This window comes from Manis pentadactyla, chromosome 17 (genome assembly GCF_030020395.1).
Source record: "Manis pentadactyla isolate mManPen7 chromosome 17, mManPen7.hap1, whole genome shotgun sequence".
NCBI classification, from domain to species: Eukaryota; Metazoa; Chordata; class Mammalia; order Pholidota; family Manidae; genus Manis; species Manis pentadactyla.
The window spans coordinates 28,153,387-28,172,331 of NC_080035.1; the positions used below are offsets into that span (position 1 = coordinate 28,153,387).

General features: G+C 34.6%; 1 protein-coding gene across 5 annotated transcripts in view; it reads right to left on the reverse strand.

The window, feature by feature from the left end:
* Nucleotides 1-9,820: 9,820 nt before the first annotated feature.
* PCDH9 (protocadherin 9) overlaps nucleotides 9,821-18,945 on the reverse strand; it is a 948,380-nt gene continuing 939,255 nt past the window's right edge. For 4 of the 5 annotated variants that reach the window (XM_057494560.1, XM_036893663.2, XM_036893666.2 and 1 more), the window contains exon 5: nucleotides 9,821-11,989. In XM_057494560.1, coding sequence (XP_057350543.1) covers nucleotides 11,616-11,989 — 374 coding nt within the window. In that variant the 3' untranslated portion in view covers nucleotides 9,821-11,615. Of the gene's footprint in view, nucleotides 11,990-13,344; nucleotides 13,414-18,945 lie in introns of all 5 variants that reach the window. The other variant, XM_036893668.2, reaches the window with a different exon arrangement.

The window sequence follows — 18,945 nt, forward strand, 5'->3', positions numbered from 1 at the left end:
CCTGAAGAGTAAGAAGGAATTCCTACTCTAAGGAAGAGAACAAAAAGAAAGAATATACCAACGGAGTAAAGAGCACTTACAAAGACCCAGAAGCAAAAAAACAGCACAGCGTTTCAAGGAGTTCAATTTAGCTGGATCATCAAGTGATCCATGTTTTAGGGCAGCTTGCAAAGAAGCTGGTCAAGTAATCAGAGAGAAGAGCATCCTGGAGTCTGCAGGCTATTTTAAGATACATGGAATTTTGGACTGAGAGTAACAGAGAAACACTGAACAGTTTTAATCCAGAGTGATTTGATCAGATTTCATTTTAGACAAAATGCACTAGCTACTTGTGGAGAACAGATTTTCAGGACTTTAAGTCAAGAAGCACCTAAGTATGTGTTAGAGCTTACCATCCCCACCGTGGTGCCTGTACCAGATCCAAATTAAGCAATGCCCTAAATTTGCTCAGTACCAGTGAACTCCCAGGCCTTCAGCACTTCTCATGGTTTGGTGGTTGTAGTGGCCTTTAGTGGTTTAGTGACAAAGCTGTCATCCTCCCTCCGCAACTTACCAGGTATCCCAGCTCCCCCTCTCAGGGCTGTTCTCATACACCTCCGTCCTACCAACTGTAGACGCACCCAGAGCAGCTGTGGGACCCTGATTCTTTCTTTACATCTAGATTTAGACATAGTCTGACAACATGGAATATGATTTCACTAGAAGCTGCATGGAGATGCTGAATGGAGTTGAGTTTGAGATATTTCTAGGATATCTCTTTGGCCAACTTTTTTGCAGCTGACCAGCTGGTGTGCAGAAGAAAAAGCTGGCCTCTATTTGTAGATCTGGGGCACTAGTAATTGAACCACTGGAGACCACCCACAGTAGGCAAAGTGAGAGAAGATTGAACCTTGGGGAAAACTAACACTCGACTTGGAAAAAGGAAGGACTTTTGCACACTATATTAAAACATGCCCTGAGGATATCAGAGAAAACCTAGCAGAGTTCCTTGTTTCAAAACTAAAGGAGTAAAATGTTCTAAGATCTGAAATGCTGCTAAGAGATTGAGTGAAGTAATGCTTGAGAGGTGACCTTTAGATTTAGGAATAAATCTGGGCCAGAGAATTTGGAGAATTTAGCAAGAGAAATTTGTTGGAGTGGTTAGAGGTGGAAAGAAAGACTGTGGGGTATTGATGGTTTGGTACGTTTTCAAGAAGATCGTGAAGTGGATGAAACAGATGAGGCAGGAGATAGAGTGAGTGGAAGGAAGGTGTTCTATTTATTTGTTTGTTACTTCTTGTTTGTTTTAAATTAGAGACTTAAGTATTTTGAAGTGCTTATGAAAAAGCATAAGGGTATGAGCAAGTAAAAATAAACAAAAAAACAGGTTCAATATACAGAAAGTAGAAAAGGGAAGTTATGACTAGTTAGCAAACATGCTATCTGGTTCATGACTGTCTCACAGATTTGTTTTAAGTCCATAATGTATTCTAGGGAGACAAATTCCCATTACATTATTAAAGTTAGGCTTTCCTTGAAAACTTGGAAGATGTGGCAGCTGTTGGACCCACCATTCTGTAGGCACATGGCTGCTGTGGCAAATAGCAGCCAGTGTCTCCTTCAAAAGAAAGAAGTGCAACTTCCTACTCAATTAATTTATATATATACTGAACTGACCCTTCTAAGTGTTTGAATTTGTGCAGGCTGAAACTGTAGAATGATGATGGGATAATTACAAAATAAGCCTGAAAGACCTGAAAGTTGCAGATTCAGTAAAGTTGGTGAGTTTTAACAGATGTGAAGAAAGAAAATAAGAGACACAATTAAAATTCTACCTGTTTGGTAAAAAGTGAGAGAATTATTAACTATCAGCATCCGTGCTTTCTGGAGTGAGAGGCCAAACCTTCTCTGGGAGTAGAAGGAAGCTTATTAGTGAAAATTTTGATTAGAACACTTAGTATGTAGGAGAAAGACTAAAGAGAAATGCATTTGTGGTAATGTGTGATTACTAAATTTTAAATGTTTTGAGAATGGAAAGGGTTTTGAGTAAGCTATTACTACTATTAACAGTAATAATTATAATAATAATAAATGCATTTATAGAGCATTTATGCTATTCCAGGAACCATTCGAAGCTCTATAAATGTATCACCCTATTCAATCTTCACAATAAGCAACATGAAGAATATTACTCTCTCCATTTTACTACATTAAAAGAGGATTGGGCCAATTGTACAAAATGCCAGGTTTTACACTGCAAAATGGAGATTTCTCAATTTGATGAAATTCAGGATGATTATCTCCTTTAAATATTTCTATATAAGTAGAGTTGATAAGCTAAATCTCCTTATCCACATTCCATTAATTTTAATAAATATTGAAATATTATAAAAAATCTCACTAGCACTAAATTTTGCTAAAGGCATCAACCATGAACTTAATAGTTAAATATTTCACTTTGTACCATCTAAGCTTAAATTAATTCATAGCCCCTAGAATGCAAAACCTAAGCAATTTCTTCTATGGTGATATTTCATCTGCACTAGGTAGTTTAAATGCTATCCCACTGGGAAATGGGTATTTGTGCTAGATGAACTTCTTTGCTTAGATTTCTGGAATTGTACAAGCAATGTCAAATTAACACAAAAAATAACCATATGAGCTGTTAGCAATAAATACTAAAAAAAAAACATACAACAGTCCATGAAACTATATTTTTATATCTATGAAAAAAATAAATATTATTAACAACAAAGCATGCAAAGATCCCCAGGTTAACATTTTTAAAGGAAATGACCATATATGTATTTTCTTTCTCAAGAAATGTAATATTCTTGGTTTTGTCTCATACAATAAACAAATGTTTTCTATGCACTGGATGTTTAACTATTTGCCTCAACAATTATGTCCTGGAAAATAATTAAAGATCAAAATATAAAAGAGAAATGAAAAGTTACCCTGTACCAATGTGGCTTAAGGTATCTGAATGATATTGTGATGTTGTTAAACTACTATTAATTGTATATTTGTATTGAATACTTTGCCATTTGCTATCACACTGTGTTACAAAAGAGTGCACTATAAGACTGTGAACTGGAGGAGTTGACGTTTAAAATCTATGGTCAGCCTTACCTGTGGGAGGGGAGGACTAGTGAAATACTGGTACATAGTATGACCTTAACATGCAAGCACTTTCTTTCATATCTGTAATCTGGGATTCTTGTTTGTCAAATTAGAAGGCACATCTCCTTATTTGGACAATAAGTCAAATGTAGATATAAGAATAGCTGATTGAATTGGTGATGCAGTAAGAGAGGGGATTTATGCTTTGAAGCTTAACATATGTGTAGCTTTCTCCATGATGCTCAGAGAGCCCATTCTTTTCATGTGAGCACGTAGCCCTCCTTGATGTCAATGGGAGCTGCATTTCCGTGACGAGAAGAAAATAGGCTTGCTAAAGTTAATTATCAGACTGATTTGGGTCTCATTTTAGGGCCCGGTTTATTGGCAATGGAAGCCTGATGTGTGGCTCACTTTGTTCCTCGGTTGATTTTCCAAGGTGGGGAGCAGAAGGCAAGGGCGACTTGTAAAAAGGTGTGAGCTGTGAAGAGATGCACCTCGGGCCCGTTAAAGGAGTTCAGCGTTTTTATCTAGCAGCAGGGACTTTAGCTAGCTAGTAACTAAGTAACACAGTAACACAGTTTAGGCTGTATTCACTCTAAACTTGTGTGCCATTTTAGACTGTTACTTTGTCCCAATGACAAGTAGCACAATTATTACACATTTAATAAATATAATATTTAAACCAGCAAATAAGTATGCCATCCATTGCATAAACCAAATTCTAAGTGGAAGGAGAATATTTATTTAAGAAAAAGTTAATAAACCATTTTATTGTTGTTTTAAAAAAAGACAATTGTATCATTCAGTCCCAGGTTTAAAAAGTGCCTGAATCATTCATAAGGAGGCAGTATTGCATAGTGGTTAAGAACCCAAACTCTACACTAAGACCAGCAAACAGGAATTACTTCTTGCACGCTTAGGATCTAAAGTCAATTCATTTAAACTCCCTATATCTCAGTTTCCTCATCTGCAAAATGGTGATACAAATAACGCATACTTAAAATGAAAGTAGGTGAGAAAATTAAATGTTGACACTTGCAAATCCTTAGAACAGTGCTGAGCACGGAGTAAGTGCTATTTAAGTGGAATTGTAATTATTAATGAATAAATAAAAAACTTCATTGAAATATTATTTATATGCTGTACAAAAACAAAGGAGAGTTAAAGATATTTCCCACTTATTTGATTTTCAGTCTGACAATTTTACAGCTAGACAGATTTTTTCAGGGAATTATACTCTGTCCTATGATGTACATGTTAAATCCCTCTGTCAATGATTCTTAAGATTGCTGGGCTCTGATTAAAGCCCCACTTTTTCCACTGTTGTTTGGGATAAACCCAACCTAAGAAAAACAAAACCCTGATTAAAAAAAATACTTTATATCAGTATCATGTTATGAAACAACTAAAGGTCATTTAACTAACATGTACTGGGTAATAAAGATTTTAACAACTTTTGTAACCTTTGCCATATCCAGGGATGGGGTTCCTTTAGATCCTGAACAGAATTTTATCAGGGGTACTTTAAACAAGGTGGAGGATGAGGACACAGAGTTGAGGCTTGATATATTTTGTTTCCTAGGGATTCCTGTCCTGTCTATGGCTGCCAAGGAAATTATTTCCTCCTTTTGAAACTCTAGGCTTTCCTAAAGGAAGTAGTCCTTCCCACAGTGCAAAGAGGAGAATTAGATGATGACAGGACTTGATGATATGAATGGTCTGGGGAATATCACGGATGCCATTATGATGATGATTCCCAAAGGGTGGAACTTGTAAGCAAGGTTACTTAACACGTAAGTGAACATTTATAAGATATTATTATAAGTGAAGTACAAAATATATTCTATATAAAATTTTACATAACTTAGGTAGTGATATTCATGATTTACATGAACTATTACTTAAAGCAATGGTAAACTTTGAAAAATTGAAAATGTTTTTGTTATTAGGCTCCAGAGAAAATTGCAAAGATAAAATGTGACCCACTGAAACATATTTTACTTATTTCATTGGTAAATGGAGTGTTTTTGATTGTTTTGCTTTGTCTCTCAATAATCTCAGAAACAAATATACGACCTATTCCTGGAAAGTATGCAGAACTGATGACATAAAATGTGTGTGTGTGTGTGTGTGTGTATGTATGTGTGTATATATAATACACACATACATTCCCATTGCATCAGTTTTTGGGGGTTTTTTGTAATTTTTCTTTTCTTTTTATTTTTCTGTGATAAATAGGTTTTTGGAAAAAAAGGAACCTAAAATTGCTTTGGTAGAAAGAAGATATGGTTTTAAGATGATAGCTGTTACCACTTTAGCCTTTTCATAAGGCCAGTGGCTACAAACAGCCTCTTCTGGGCAGGTGTGGATATTGCTGCATGGAATATGTACAGTGAATGCAGCAGAATCTGAGGAGGCTTGAGTGGTAATCTCAAGTTGTGAAGTGTTAGGAGAAACTGTAACCTATAACAGCAGTGACTACATACCACAGTCAACAGAGTGTGTAGACTTCAAGGAATACAGTAAGGAGAATGGATTCCATGAAGAAAAACTGTTGGATTAAATGAAAATTATTTTGCTTTATAAGTGGTTTCTTCCAAACCAGCAAATTCCTAGAAACATAATAATTTTGTACTTGAAAATTATTTTTAAAAAATCAAAATTCCCCTGGAGAAAAAGAAACAAATTCCAATACATAGATAGAAGGGAACAGAAGAGAAAAAATGTGGAGAGTGGAGAGTTTCACTGTTTTACAAATGACACATTTTGTTACAATTTCTTTATCATATAACCTAAAAGACTCCTAGTTTATATTTATTAAGCACCTAGTTGACCAACTGAAAACTGGGCTATTGACTAAGTGAGATCAATTTCTCCCTATGACATGTACGCAGCCTGTAGAAATTAAAAGGTTGAGAGATGAGGCTATAGTTCATTCATACATTCATTCGCTCATCAAATACATATTGAGCATCTAATTGGTGCCGGACACCATTCAAAAAGCCGTGGATACATCAGTGAAAAAAAAGAGTTCAAAATCTTTGCCTTTGGGTGGCTTATCTTCTAGTGGAAGTAGACGGACAAAATGGGGTGGTCAGATATGTTAACCCAAAATGTTTCAATAAATTTTAAAAATTTGAAATTATAAAAGGATCTTTTTTTTTTAACCATACTGGAATGAACCAATAAATAAATAATGGGAATAAAACTGGAAAATTCACAAATACATGTAAATTAAACAAAACAGTCTTAAACAACCAATGTGTCAGAAAAGAAATCACCAGAAAAGCCAGAAAATACTTAAGGACAAATTAAAATAAAAATAGAACATACCAAAACTGATAGGTGAAGCAAAGGCAGTGCTCAGAGGTATGTTTATAACTGCAAAGACTTAAGTTATAAAAGAAGAAAGATATGAGAAGGAATGGCCAGTGAGGTAAGAGGAAATCAAAAGGTGGTTTTCAGAAAGCCAGGAGAAGAAAATGTTTCCAAGAGGATGGAGTGTCATTTTTGTGTCTGTTATTAAGAGTTTTGACACCCCACTGCAACACCAAATTGACAGTTATATTGACACTGAAGTATGTTTTAGCGTGTATGAATTTAATGGTATCTTAAATATTTTCATGAGTTTCTTCTGCAATAAAGTGAAAGCCCTTCATATATAAAATAATATGGACCACAACTGCTTATAGTGAACAATTAAAAAAATATAGAAGTAATGTCATCAAATATTAGAATAGTGTAACTTTACTTGCAATCACCTAATATTATATCATAGGAAATTTTGTTAGATTTCCAAGGTAAAAATGTTTATTATTATTACTGAGTATCATTATTCAGAATTATGTCAGTGATACCAAAACTTATTCAGAATTACATCAATGATACCAAAACTAATGATGAAATTAGAGGTGAAAAAAGTCTCTTGTTAAAATAGAAAAACCAGAAAAGTCATAAATGTACAGCATGGTGATTACTGTAAATAACACTGTACTGTATATTTGAGAGTTGCTTAGAGAGTTAATATTAATCCTCATCATAAGAAAAAAATTGTAACTATGGATGATGATGGACATTAATTTATTTTAATGATCATTTTACAGAATATACAAATATCAAATCATTATGCTGTACACTTGAAACTAATATAATGTTATGTTTCAATTATACCTCAATAAAAAATTTTAAAAATGAACCACAAGACCCAGAAAATATGGGGTTTAATTTAAATGGTAATTTTAATAGTATTTGAAAAATCTTTATAGTTGAATGTATTTGAAAATACGTGGACTTTATATCTGGCACTGAATGAGTCCAATAATAATTGTGCTGTATGTATATTAATAAGAATATAGTCATAGAACTTTCAAAATAAAATCTGAGGATAAAAAATGAAATACTTTCTTTAAAAAGAGATTTTTATTATAAAGTTTCAAGAATTATGTAGTATGTTAGGATAACAAAAATATGGACAGAATTCATTTCAATGTGTGGTGCACTATTTAAGAACTCTTAACATATAAGAAAATAAAATGCATATATAGAAGGAGAAAATATAGTCCTTTATTTAGTGTTTTTAAGTAGATGATGGTGGCATCAAGACATGAGAAAATTGGTATCGGAATACCTACCAATTTACACTTTAAGTGAGCGAAATGTGAATGAAATATCATTGTGATAGTCATGTGTTAATAGTATATACCTTACAAAGGTATTTCAGTGCTAAGAGATTAATTTGATAGTTTTTTTTTCAATAGTGAAAAGCCTGTTTGATACCTATTAAAATTTAGATCAGTAATTGTGTATGGGGAAGAGCAGTGTACAGAGAATCCATTATGTGACCACTATGCCTTTGAGAACCCGGGGAGAATTTGAAAGCAATCTCTCTCCAAAGAGCCAATGAAGGAGCTTCCTTTAGGGAGAGAAGAGCAGCTCCATTTAAAAGAAAGCAGAACAATACAGCATTTTCAGACCCACACCACTCCTCCTTTTCACAGGTGGATTTGTCCTCTTACAAAAATAACCCCCGGCATCCACATTAGAATTAAAACCAATAAGACACCCTGTTCATCCCTTGCGGCCAAAACTCCTCACCAATAATAATCAACCTTTCCTGGCTTCCATCCAAGAGAGTCTGATAAGTACTAGAATGGCTTCTGGGCCTCAGCTGCATTTCTAGTGTTAGCTAAGGAATGATCAGGGGCGGAGAGGGAACACCACTTTATGCTGAATGAGATTTGCTGAATAGCATCAGTGAAGCAAAGCGACCACCACTCAATAGTCTTTTAATCAATGTTATTTAAACATATTTTTTGTGTTAGAGTATTTGTAGAGATGCTCATTCAAATAGGCCATATTCAGCTTTGGAACATTTATTTTTATACCTGCCTTAGAAAATGGTAGATAGCATCATATTTGATAATCACTCTAAAAGTCATTATTTTTATAGGTGTAATTTCCTAGGAAATGTAAGTGGTTTTGATCTCCAGATAAATGATGATTCATAATATTTAATGTGTACACATTGAAACAATGTGGATGGTATTTAATGGATAGTCAGTATGAATGTATATTTTATTTACTTGATGAGTAAATTTGTTTTGGTTTGTGGCATTACCACTCTTACAATTTTACACAGCATATAACTGAATGTCTTAATATGAGAAGAAAGTGTTGTGTTTACTAGAAGAAATATGGTGGGGATGGGGAATTTCTTTTCCAAGCTTCTGTTTTTTTTCATAAAGACGAGGGCATTTGTATTCCACTCTTTATGGGAAGGTAAAAGGAGAAATTGTTCAGTTTCTCTCACTCTTTACTCTTCATGGCAGAGGGGAAGGACTTATCTGATGGCTAAAACATGGAGAAAGGGATTGTGCAGGCATGGACGCTATTTTTTTCCAGAGTAGTCTAATTTCAGGATTTATTCATCCTCTGTGTCCTGAAGCAGGCTCTGTCACTGGTAAGGAGAGGAGATGGTGTTTGGTGTGCCTCAGACTGACACATAAATCTAGCTTATTCAGAGGTGGAAGCTTTTGCTTTCACATCTAGCCAGGGTTCCAAACAAATATTTTTATATCCATGTCTCTATCTTCTGAGATTTATTTCCTAACTCTTCCAAAAGCTCTAGAGTATGAGCCGGTCCTGTTTATATGCTCTAAAACCCTAACATAAGCAAACGCTGATCCGGTGCTCTACGGTGAATACAAACACATGCCCTCTGGGTATGTCTCCTTAACCTGGACAGCTTTCTCTGCCTATTTTCCTAACCTAAAATAAACATAGATGAAGTTTTGCCCCTTTTTCCAAGCCCTTAATTTCAGAGTAGTCCTCTTCTCCCTTGGCTGATGGATGTTGAAATACGTGAGAGCTTGTTTCCTGCAATCTTTAATAAAGAAACTAAAAGTCAAGAAGATAACCTCCCTAACTTGTCCTCCCTGCCCACTTTCTGACTTGGGATTTCACATTAATGCAACTTGTGTGAATCTTGACTACAGAGTAAACCAGCTTTCTCCTTGAATTTCCTAGAAAATGATTTAATACACCAGTAGCAGAGTTTACTAACTTGGAACCATATTTTCAGAACACAGGTATTAACCCTCAACAAGACGTCCTTGATTTCTAATTAAAATTAAGTTTTATCAAAATACAGTTATCCAACAATTCGAGTAGAAATCATCCCTTTAGATGTTGACCAAGAATTAACACACTACAATCAGGAATTCAGAACATTTATTGCAAGAGCTGAATAATTGTAAATAACGTAGAACTGGCAAAGCAGTAACAAGGATAATTGTTTAGATATTTATTCTGTCAAAGTCATCAAACACCCCTCACAAACCGACAAAAATGTACTGCAGTAAGCAATGCACCCCTACCCATTATTTTCCAGTATATGGTGGAAAAATGTGAATTGCTATTTACAAAGTAATTTTATTTTTGGTAAGGACAAATTAACTATCTGATAAGCAAACCGTTTTTTTATTTTTTATTTTATTATTTTTTTACTTTTAAACTGATGTTGAAAGGTGGCATTAAGATAACTTTCACTTCTTTCAATAAAGACATTTTGTTGCATGCTATTTATTTGTTTAAATCATCTGTCATGCCTTAACAAAAACCTCCTAAGAATGTTTGAATTCGGATTTGTTTGCACGTGCAACTGAGATCTTATTAACATTAGTTGTCACTCTGTTGGTTTGACTGTAGTTGACTTTAGCGACGAGATGCTGGTACCTGCCAGGCATTGACCAACTATGATAACAAACAGTTAAACAGCAATAATTAGAGATTTATCCCTTTATTTCCCCCAACTAGCCTACCTGGAGAATGTTCGGTTACATCATGAAGGCACAACACAATAAATATTTTGTGGCTATGGTCTAACACTTGTGTTACAACAACATTATTGTATATGAGGATCAACACAAACTCTGCCATTTCAACAAAGTTGTAGACACACATTTGCCCAATTGAAACTATTTTTGAATAGTAATTTTTCAGTATATGCTAATTTAGATACATTAGTTTTGTATGAGTGACAAGTACAAGTTATTATATCACTTTCTAAAGGATAACACTTTCCCATTAGTCTCTCACTTAATGCTACTAATTAAGTGATTTTGCTTTTGCCTACTTTGAAAGTAAGGATGTCAAGAAAATAGGTTCTGAATTTCCAAGCTTTTGCAGAAGTCCTTTTTTTATATAAAGGTTTCATTTTTTTATCTTTACTTTTTACAGAATTCTAGCATTATAAGCTATCATGAAAGAAGCAAAATTCCAGAACCTTTTTTAAACACAAGGGTTTGAGATTCTTTGAACAATGTGTGTCAAGACAGACTACTAACGCAGAAACACCTCACTAAAAAAAACAAAAAATGACAAAGAGGAAATAAAAAAAATAAAGGAAAAGCAACCATAAAACACAGAATTATGCTACAACATTTTTTAGGTGAACATTATAAGTACAGAAAAGTTGTTAATAATAACTTGCTTCTATTTACAAATACTTTAACACTGATTGACTTACAAGTATCCACTAACGTTGTTAACAGCACAAGAGGTTTAATGCTTATCTTTTTAAGTTGCTTTTGAAGTATAATGTCAAGTATAGCAGTCCCAGCACAAATCAATGACAAAAAGAGCACAATTTTCTAACTGGATATGTTTGTCAGTCACTCTAATCCACGGAACTCGCTTACTCACCAAATGCATATTCTATTGTTCATAGCAGCAGTCCAGGGTCAAAATAAAATGCAATTAAAAGAAAGGATTTTTGCACAATGGAGAGATCTCTGGAGAGTTTAACCAATTCTAGTAAACAAGATCATGGGCTAGTAGACCTATCTTCTCTCTTATGTGGTAAAACATTGTATCCTCCATGGTGCTAACACAAAGCTATGAATATCCCTGCTATAAGGGGCATAGTTATAGAATCTATTGAATACATAAAGCTCTGACACACACGATATTAGCATGTCTATTTAAAGTTATTAGGTCCCATATAGCCTTTTTTCTTAGAGTTGGTGCTCCTTAGGACTCTCAATAGCACTTCCTGCTTGCTTATAAGCCTTCAGATTGGCCAGAGGAATGTCTGTCATGTGGCTGCCATTGTTGAAATGGCCTTCATTAGAGCCATACTGCTTCCGGTCGTTGAACTGGTTCCTGTTGCTGTCTTCTTTCCAGGCTCTGGTCAGGGTGTGCCCATTCACAAGCTTGTCCTTCTTGACCCACTCTTTCTGGGGTGCAAAGGTTGAGAGAGGAGATTTAGGGTGTTGATACGGACCCAAGCCAGGAGGCATCCAGCAATTATCAGAGTGACCCAGAACCAAGCACTCTTGAGTGCACATCTCTGTAGCTTCAGCTAATCCCCGGGGGCCCAGAGGCCCATCTACAGAGGAAAAGAGACAGAAAATAAGAAAAGAAAGTGGTCAGAATTTTCATCTAAAATTATCTCCTTAGAGAAGAAGAGCATTGGTAATCTCATTGTCTCATGAAAAGTGTATTAAGTGATTCAAAACTATTATTCCCCATCTTTTTAAGAAAATAGAAAGAATCAATTCCTTGTTTTCTAGGTAAGAATTATCTCCTTTCCTTAAGTCCTCATTTACATCTAGAAATATAGACAGAAAAATAGATGATAGGTAGATAGATAAACAAACAGACAGATGTACCTATGATATATTGTTTCTGATGAACTTTTTTCCATGGCATATGTATTTTACTGATTTATGCCCTAATTCTCAATAAAAAGTTCATATTCATACTAAGTTATGAAAAAAAATGGAAGAATTTTATTTGTAAAGTTGAAGAATATGCAAATGTTATGATTCCATAAAAAATGCAGAAGTACTACTTGAAATGTATTAAAATTAAATACTCTAAATAGTCATATAAAATATTGTTATTCCATATATGCATGTTATTATTTATATGAAATCACCCAACAATAATTTTGCAACATTTAAAAATATTAAGTGATCATTTTAAAGAGTATTTTAACTAAAGCCTATTACCAAAGTCAGACCTAGCTTGCTGCAAGCACTTTGAAATTCGAGTAAATTTTACTTTACTTTAGATGCCACTGGCATCCAAAGACAGCATTTGGTTCCTTCCAAACTTAACCTATTTTCTAGATTTCTAAGTGTTTAAATAACCCTGATTTCACTAGGCTGAACGTCCAGCTCAGCTGTAAATTGGTTTGCATGGAGTCTAATACTCAGGGGTAAAGAAGTCATCAAAGATATTTCTCTTTTTTTTATTTATTTTTATCAGCAGGCAATCTATAACATACATACTGACCATTATTTTAAGAGTAAACTCTTTTCTGATTACATAAAGACAAAACCAGCCCTTTACTGAAAAACAACAGCCAAGTGGGTAAAGAAAATGTGGTAATAGTGTTGTTGTTTTTCCCTTGATTAAACAGTCAAGTGATAAGTGACGGTTTAGAGATTAGGAACTGATTTTACGAATGAGGTTAAGGGGATAGGGAAGAAGGTCTGAGGCATGAAGCATTTTCAAAGGCAGTGTCATCAGAATGAAAATGTAGAAGAAAATGAAGAAAGCATACCTCAAGTTTGCCAAGTCAACAATTAAAATAGCTACAGAGAATGTCTTTGCTGAAACTCAAAGTAGTACTACTAACATTTTTATTTTATGTACCCAATTATCAGGAGGGCGGGCTATATTAACATCTATTTGTCTTAATAATATTCTAGTTATTTCTTGCTTGTGAAATAGTACCTGCTAAGATAGGTAACAGTTGATGGCGATACCTGAGACATCAAAGCACAGGCAACATCAGAATGGACACTAGATGTGAAAAAAAATGTGACTAAATTGTACTTTTTCATATAAACTCAAATGTTAGTCATTAAAAAAAATAAACTACGTTTTAGAATAACCTTAGAATTGCTACTCATTCCCCCCAAAGCAGTTTTATTTTGTTTAAGCGCAGGTTCATTTCTTAAAACTACTTCCCTCATAAACCTCAATTGATAACTTACTGCTTAGGATATTTAATTTAAAACTTCTCTATGAGCCTTTCTTGGCCCTCTGAATTCTGCCTACACTTCAAAAGTTCAAGTGAACTTCTCCCTTCTAGGCTTGTTTTGGCGTGTTCAGTGTCTCTGTACCCAAAAAGCAAACACATTTTGCTCAAACCAATTCACGTTCCTTACACTAGTATTGCAGGCTTAGAAGATGCTTTTTTTCTGACCTATTTTCCTTTAATTACCGATTCTTTCAAGGGTCAGCTTGCTTTCCATGAACCACAACAAGCTTCTATAACTGTACCAAGTCATGCTCCTATGCACCTTGAAGAGTTCTACAGATCTTCCCTTACTGATGAATAACAAATTTCCTAATTGAGCTTCCCCAATTCTTACCTCAATGACATTTTTTACTTTTGGGGAAGGTTCCGTACATTCATGAGTGTATATTTTTATTTTTGTTTTCTCCTAACTAGATTTAAAATCCATTGATGGAAAAAATGACTTATCAGTTTTCTGATTCCTTATAGTGCTCAGCAACAGTGATGATCTACAAATAATATTAATTGTTAATTAAAATTTTATGAGGTTGAAAATGTCCCAAGAAATTATTAAAGATATCTTCTGCTTAAAGACATGTCTTAAGTAGTTATAATAGAAGATGCTGATTTCACAAACATCATACTAAAAGCTTTCTCAACAACAAATCTCTTTGCCTAATAATACTTTGTAACAATTAATCAATGAATTATTTAATTTCTCTGTTAAAAATGTTCATTCCTCTCTATTTTAAAAGGAGTAATCACCAATTTGATGTGTAATATACCTTGAGATCCATACCTGTCCCTTAACTTTAACTTTTCCAGATGATTAATACATTTTTCTTTTCTTGCTAATATCTCCAAAGAAAAAAATAAATTATCAGCTACCTCAGGAATAGTAATACAACCAGTTTCCTTTTTTAATCGATACAATTAAAAAGAGAGAATAAATATGAGGTTATTTCTTAAATAGTCTTATCCAACATACATTGCCAACTTACTAAATGAAGAATATTATACAAGGATTGAGAACAATGCGTGTACATGTGCTTGTGTGTGTCTATAATTATATGTGGTCACTAAGTCTTCAGCATCGACTGCCACATTTCAGCAAATAGAGTATTTACTTTTATTTCAGAACTGTTAACATTTATTTATTCCATAAATATTTACTGAGTATTTACTATATGCTGACACTGTGACAGGTACCAGGATACAGCAGTGAACCAACAAGATGTCAACACTATCCTCATGGAATTTTAGGTTTATTCTGGGTAACAAATAAAAGCAGTGAACTCAAGAGGAGAGAAAAGGTGTCTTTGGAAAGAAATAGGAGAGAGTTAACTGATTTAGTGAGGCTTGCCTCTTTATAAGCAAACAGATGGGACTTTTTTCAAGTTATATCATTTCTACTGTTTTCTGAAAGTTCTTACAGATAAGTTACAATTTAAGACATTTATAGTTAAAACTTGCATATACTATACAAAATCTTTAACTTGCAAAAAACTGAGTTTCTTTGCATTAAATAATATTAATTGCTCTTTGAGAATTGAATTTGTGATTCATTCTTGTAAATAAATTTGAAGGCTTTTGATAAAGTCTGTAAGTAAGTTTATAGAAGTTTCGTAGATTCTCAGGTAAGTAGCTGATTGTGGTGTAAGATTTAAAGATCCATCACAAAAAAAGTTGAAATAACACTAGGATGAGAGCCAGACATTTTTGTTACACCTCTAAAGGAGAAAAGGCCACCAAGCAGGGCCACACAGGAAGCTGCCCCAGGAACAGGGCAAAAGCAAGCTTGGCCTGTAGGAGGCAGTTTATGGCTGGCAGCCCACATGGGGTCAGCCAGGTTTTCCAGGACTCTTGGCGGATTGACTACTTGGAATAATTTCTCAGGCCCTAGGGCATAGGGGTTGTCCTTAACTATCTGGTACCTGACCCCTGGGGCAATTACAGCGGGGGCCTAACGACCCAGGACTGTGAGGACTCCAGAAGGGAAGTGGGTGGGGTGGGCACTCACTCAAAAAGGGAAACTGACCAGCCTCTAGCCATGGCCTCAGAACTGGGTCAGGACAGCATTAATAAAAAGACAAGAAAACTGTGTTATACCAATCATGTATGCACTTGAGCTGCATCATTGGAAAATATGCTTTGCTTTATGCTTTCGTAAGATTTCATTTGGGGGCATGACATTAATAGAGAAAATTTTACTTATTTTTTATTTGGGGCTTTATATGATTCCCCTGATACTAAGAGGAAAAACAATAACAAAAACAAAAAAAACAGAAAACAGCACGATGACATTTATTTAGGAAATAACAATGCTTCCAAGTTTTCTTTCCTGAAGTCTGTTATCATGAATGGTAATAAGAAAAAAATTTTAATTATGAATTATTGAAGGGAACACAGTCATTCCACTAGTGCCCTGACAGTCCCTGTCCTTTACAAGTTCATAATCAAGAGCATATGCTAAACATCAAATAGTTTCCAATTTGTTTCTCTCATTGCTAGAACCACTGACAGAATTCAGTTACACTTTTTAAAAAGAGAAAAACACATTGATAGAGCATTGATAGTGACTGTTGTCATTTCCCACACTATGGAAATGACCCACTATTCTCCATCAAATACATGGCATTTAAAATATCGCGAAAATTTTGCTAGTACTAACATGTATCAGACATTGTGTTAGATTTTTCATATACGTCTTTAGATTTTGTGTGTGTGTGTGTGTGCATGCATGAGTGCAGGCACATGAGTTTTCTATTTCTCAAATTTTTTCATAAATTTTGATGTCCTATTTGTGCTGCATCATACAATATCTTTCTAGAATCCAGGTCAGGATTCCAAATTGCTTAGAAATACTTTCTGTAATCTCAGCATTACACGAGTGGGTTTCCTTTCTCTTAAAAATGATTAAAATCCCCATCGTGATTTTTTTGTAACACTGAAACATTTGTTGATGTTTTTAAAGCCTAAATTATTGGTTCCCTTTCACAATATGCAGTCATGAATTTGGTTATCATTCTTGGTTTTTGAATGTACAAAGACCCAATGTATAAAGAAATAAGCCATCTCTCTCGACATTTAAATGCTGAAAGCAAAAACAAAAGCATAGAGTAAAACCTTGGACATTATCTTAGTGAATATTTATACCAGGTCTCAGTATATCCCCCTCTCACCTCTACACAGCTCACCTCACTCAAAACCAAACAAAGTACTTTTCCTATGGTTTAGTCATCAACAGTGGTGGGAGAGCTGCTCGAATTGCTGGCTTTTAAAGATGCAGGTTTAAAATGTGAAATTGTCCAAGTTAATGGATCTTCAGCTATACTTAAATGGTAGAATACTTGAATGGGGCCTTGATCTCATTTTATTATACCCAGAATCAGAACTGATACCTCATTGATTAACTCACTGCTGTAAATGCAAGTACCTTCCGGCCTATTGTTCATCTGATGATTTGAAATCCTTTAATTCTAAAGTTCAGAACTGATATTAAAAAAAAAAAATCATGAGCCCTTTCTTAATCCTGGTTAGATTTCAGATTATGTGAGGTTTGGCTTTTCAGTGAATGAATTTTCCTTAGAATTTTTATTGTTGGGTAAGATAATACTAAACAGATTGCCAGAATTGAATTTTAAAATAGGTAAGTCATTTTGTATCAATTGGGATGGAACTCATTGCATTCACTCAATTTTCACTTTGTACAGTTTGTGCTATAGAAAAATACCTCTTCCATGCAAAACGCATCTGATTGTCATGTTATAATGGCCTTTTGTGGTACAAATACATATCAGTATTTTTATGCAAAATTTTTTTCTTAAATTCCAATTTTGTTATATTTCCCGAGGATTTTACAGTAGCAGGAATGCAGTAAGCAAAGAGCTTTGCATTATCTTAAAAAGAAAGATACAGACCAACTCATCTGGATTTGCTGAAGCAGTTTCCCTTGTCTCTAGGCACAATTAAAGAATTTTCCATTTTTATGTGAGTATTTATTCTATAATTCTGTTTTGCACATACTATTATTAATACACTAAGAAAAATTTTATTTTTCATACTTACCCCTTGCCTTAATCAATCTTCCCATAATAAAATTTCAGGGAAACAAATACTCTTACCCACTACATTTTAACTTTAGCATCTTAAAATATCAATAAAAAATTAGCATTCTTACTACCTCACTTTCACCCTCAGTTTATTTATTTTTTTATTATTTTGGTATCATTAATATACAATTACATGAGCAACATTGTGGTAACTAGATTCCCCAATTATCAAGTCCCCACCACATACTCATAGTCACTACCGATCAGCGTAGTAAGATGCTATAGAGTCACTACTTGTCTTCTCTGTGTTACACTAGTTCCCCATGCCCGCCCTCTATATTATGTGTGCTAATTGTAATACCCCTTTCCCCTTATCCCTCCCTCCCCACCCACCCTCCCCAGTCCATTTCCCTTTGGTAACTGTTTTTCCATTCTTGGGTTCTGTGATTCTGCTGCTGTTTTGTTCCTTCAATTTTTGTTTTGTTCTTATACTCCACAGATGAGTGAAATCATTTGGTGCTTGTCTTTCTCTGCCTGGCTTATTTCACTGAGGATAATACCCTCTAGCTCCATCCATGTTGTTGCAAATGGTAGGATTTGTTTTCTTCTTATGGTTGAATAATATTCCATTGTGTATATGTACCACATCTTCTTTATCCATTCATCTACTGATGGACACTTAGGTTGCTTCCATTTCTTGACTATTGTAAATAGTGCTGCGATGAACATAAGAGTGCATCTGTCTTTTTGAAACGGAGCTCCTGCATTCTTAGGGTAAATTCCTAGGAGTGGAATTCCTGGGTCAAATGGTATTTCTATTTTTAGTTTTTTGAGGAACCTGCATACTGTTTTTCATAATGGTTGAACTAATTTACATTCCCACCAGCAGTGTAGGAGGGTGCCCCTTTATCCACATCCTCACCAACATTTGTTGTTGTTTGTCTTTTGGATGATGGCCATCCTAGCTGGTGTGGGGTGATATCTCATCGTGGTTTTAATTTGCATTTCCCTGATGATTAGCAATGTGGAACATCTTTTCATGTGCCCATTGGCCATCTGAATTTCTTCTTTGGAGAAGTGCCTGTTTAGATCTTCTGCCCATTTTTTAATTGGATTATTTGCTTTTTGTTTGTCGAGGCACGTGAGCTCTTTATATTTTTTGGATGCCAACCCCTTATCGGATTTGTCATTTATGAATATATTCTCTAATACTGTAGGATGCCTTTTGGTTTATTGATGGTGTCCTTTGCTGTACTGAAG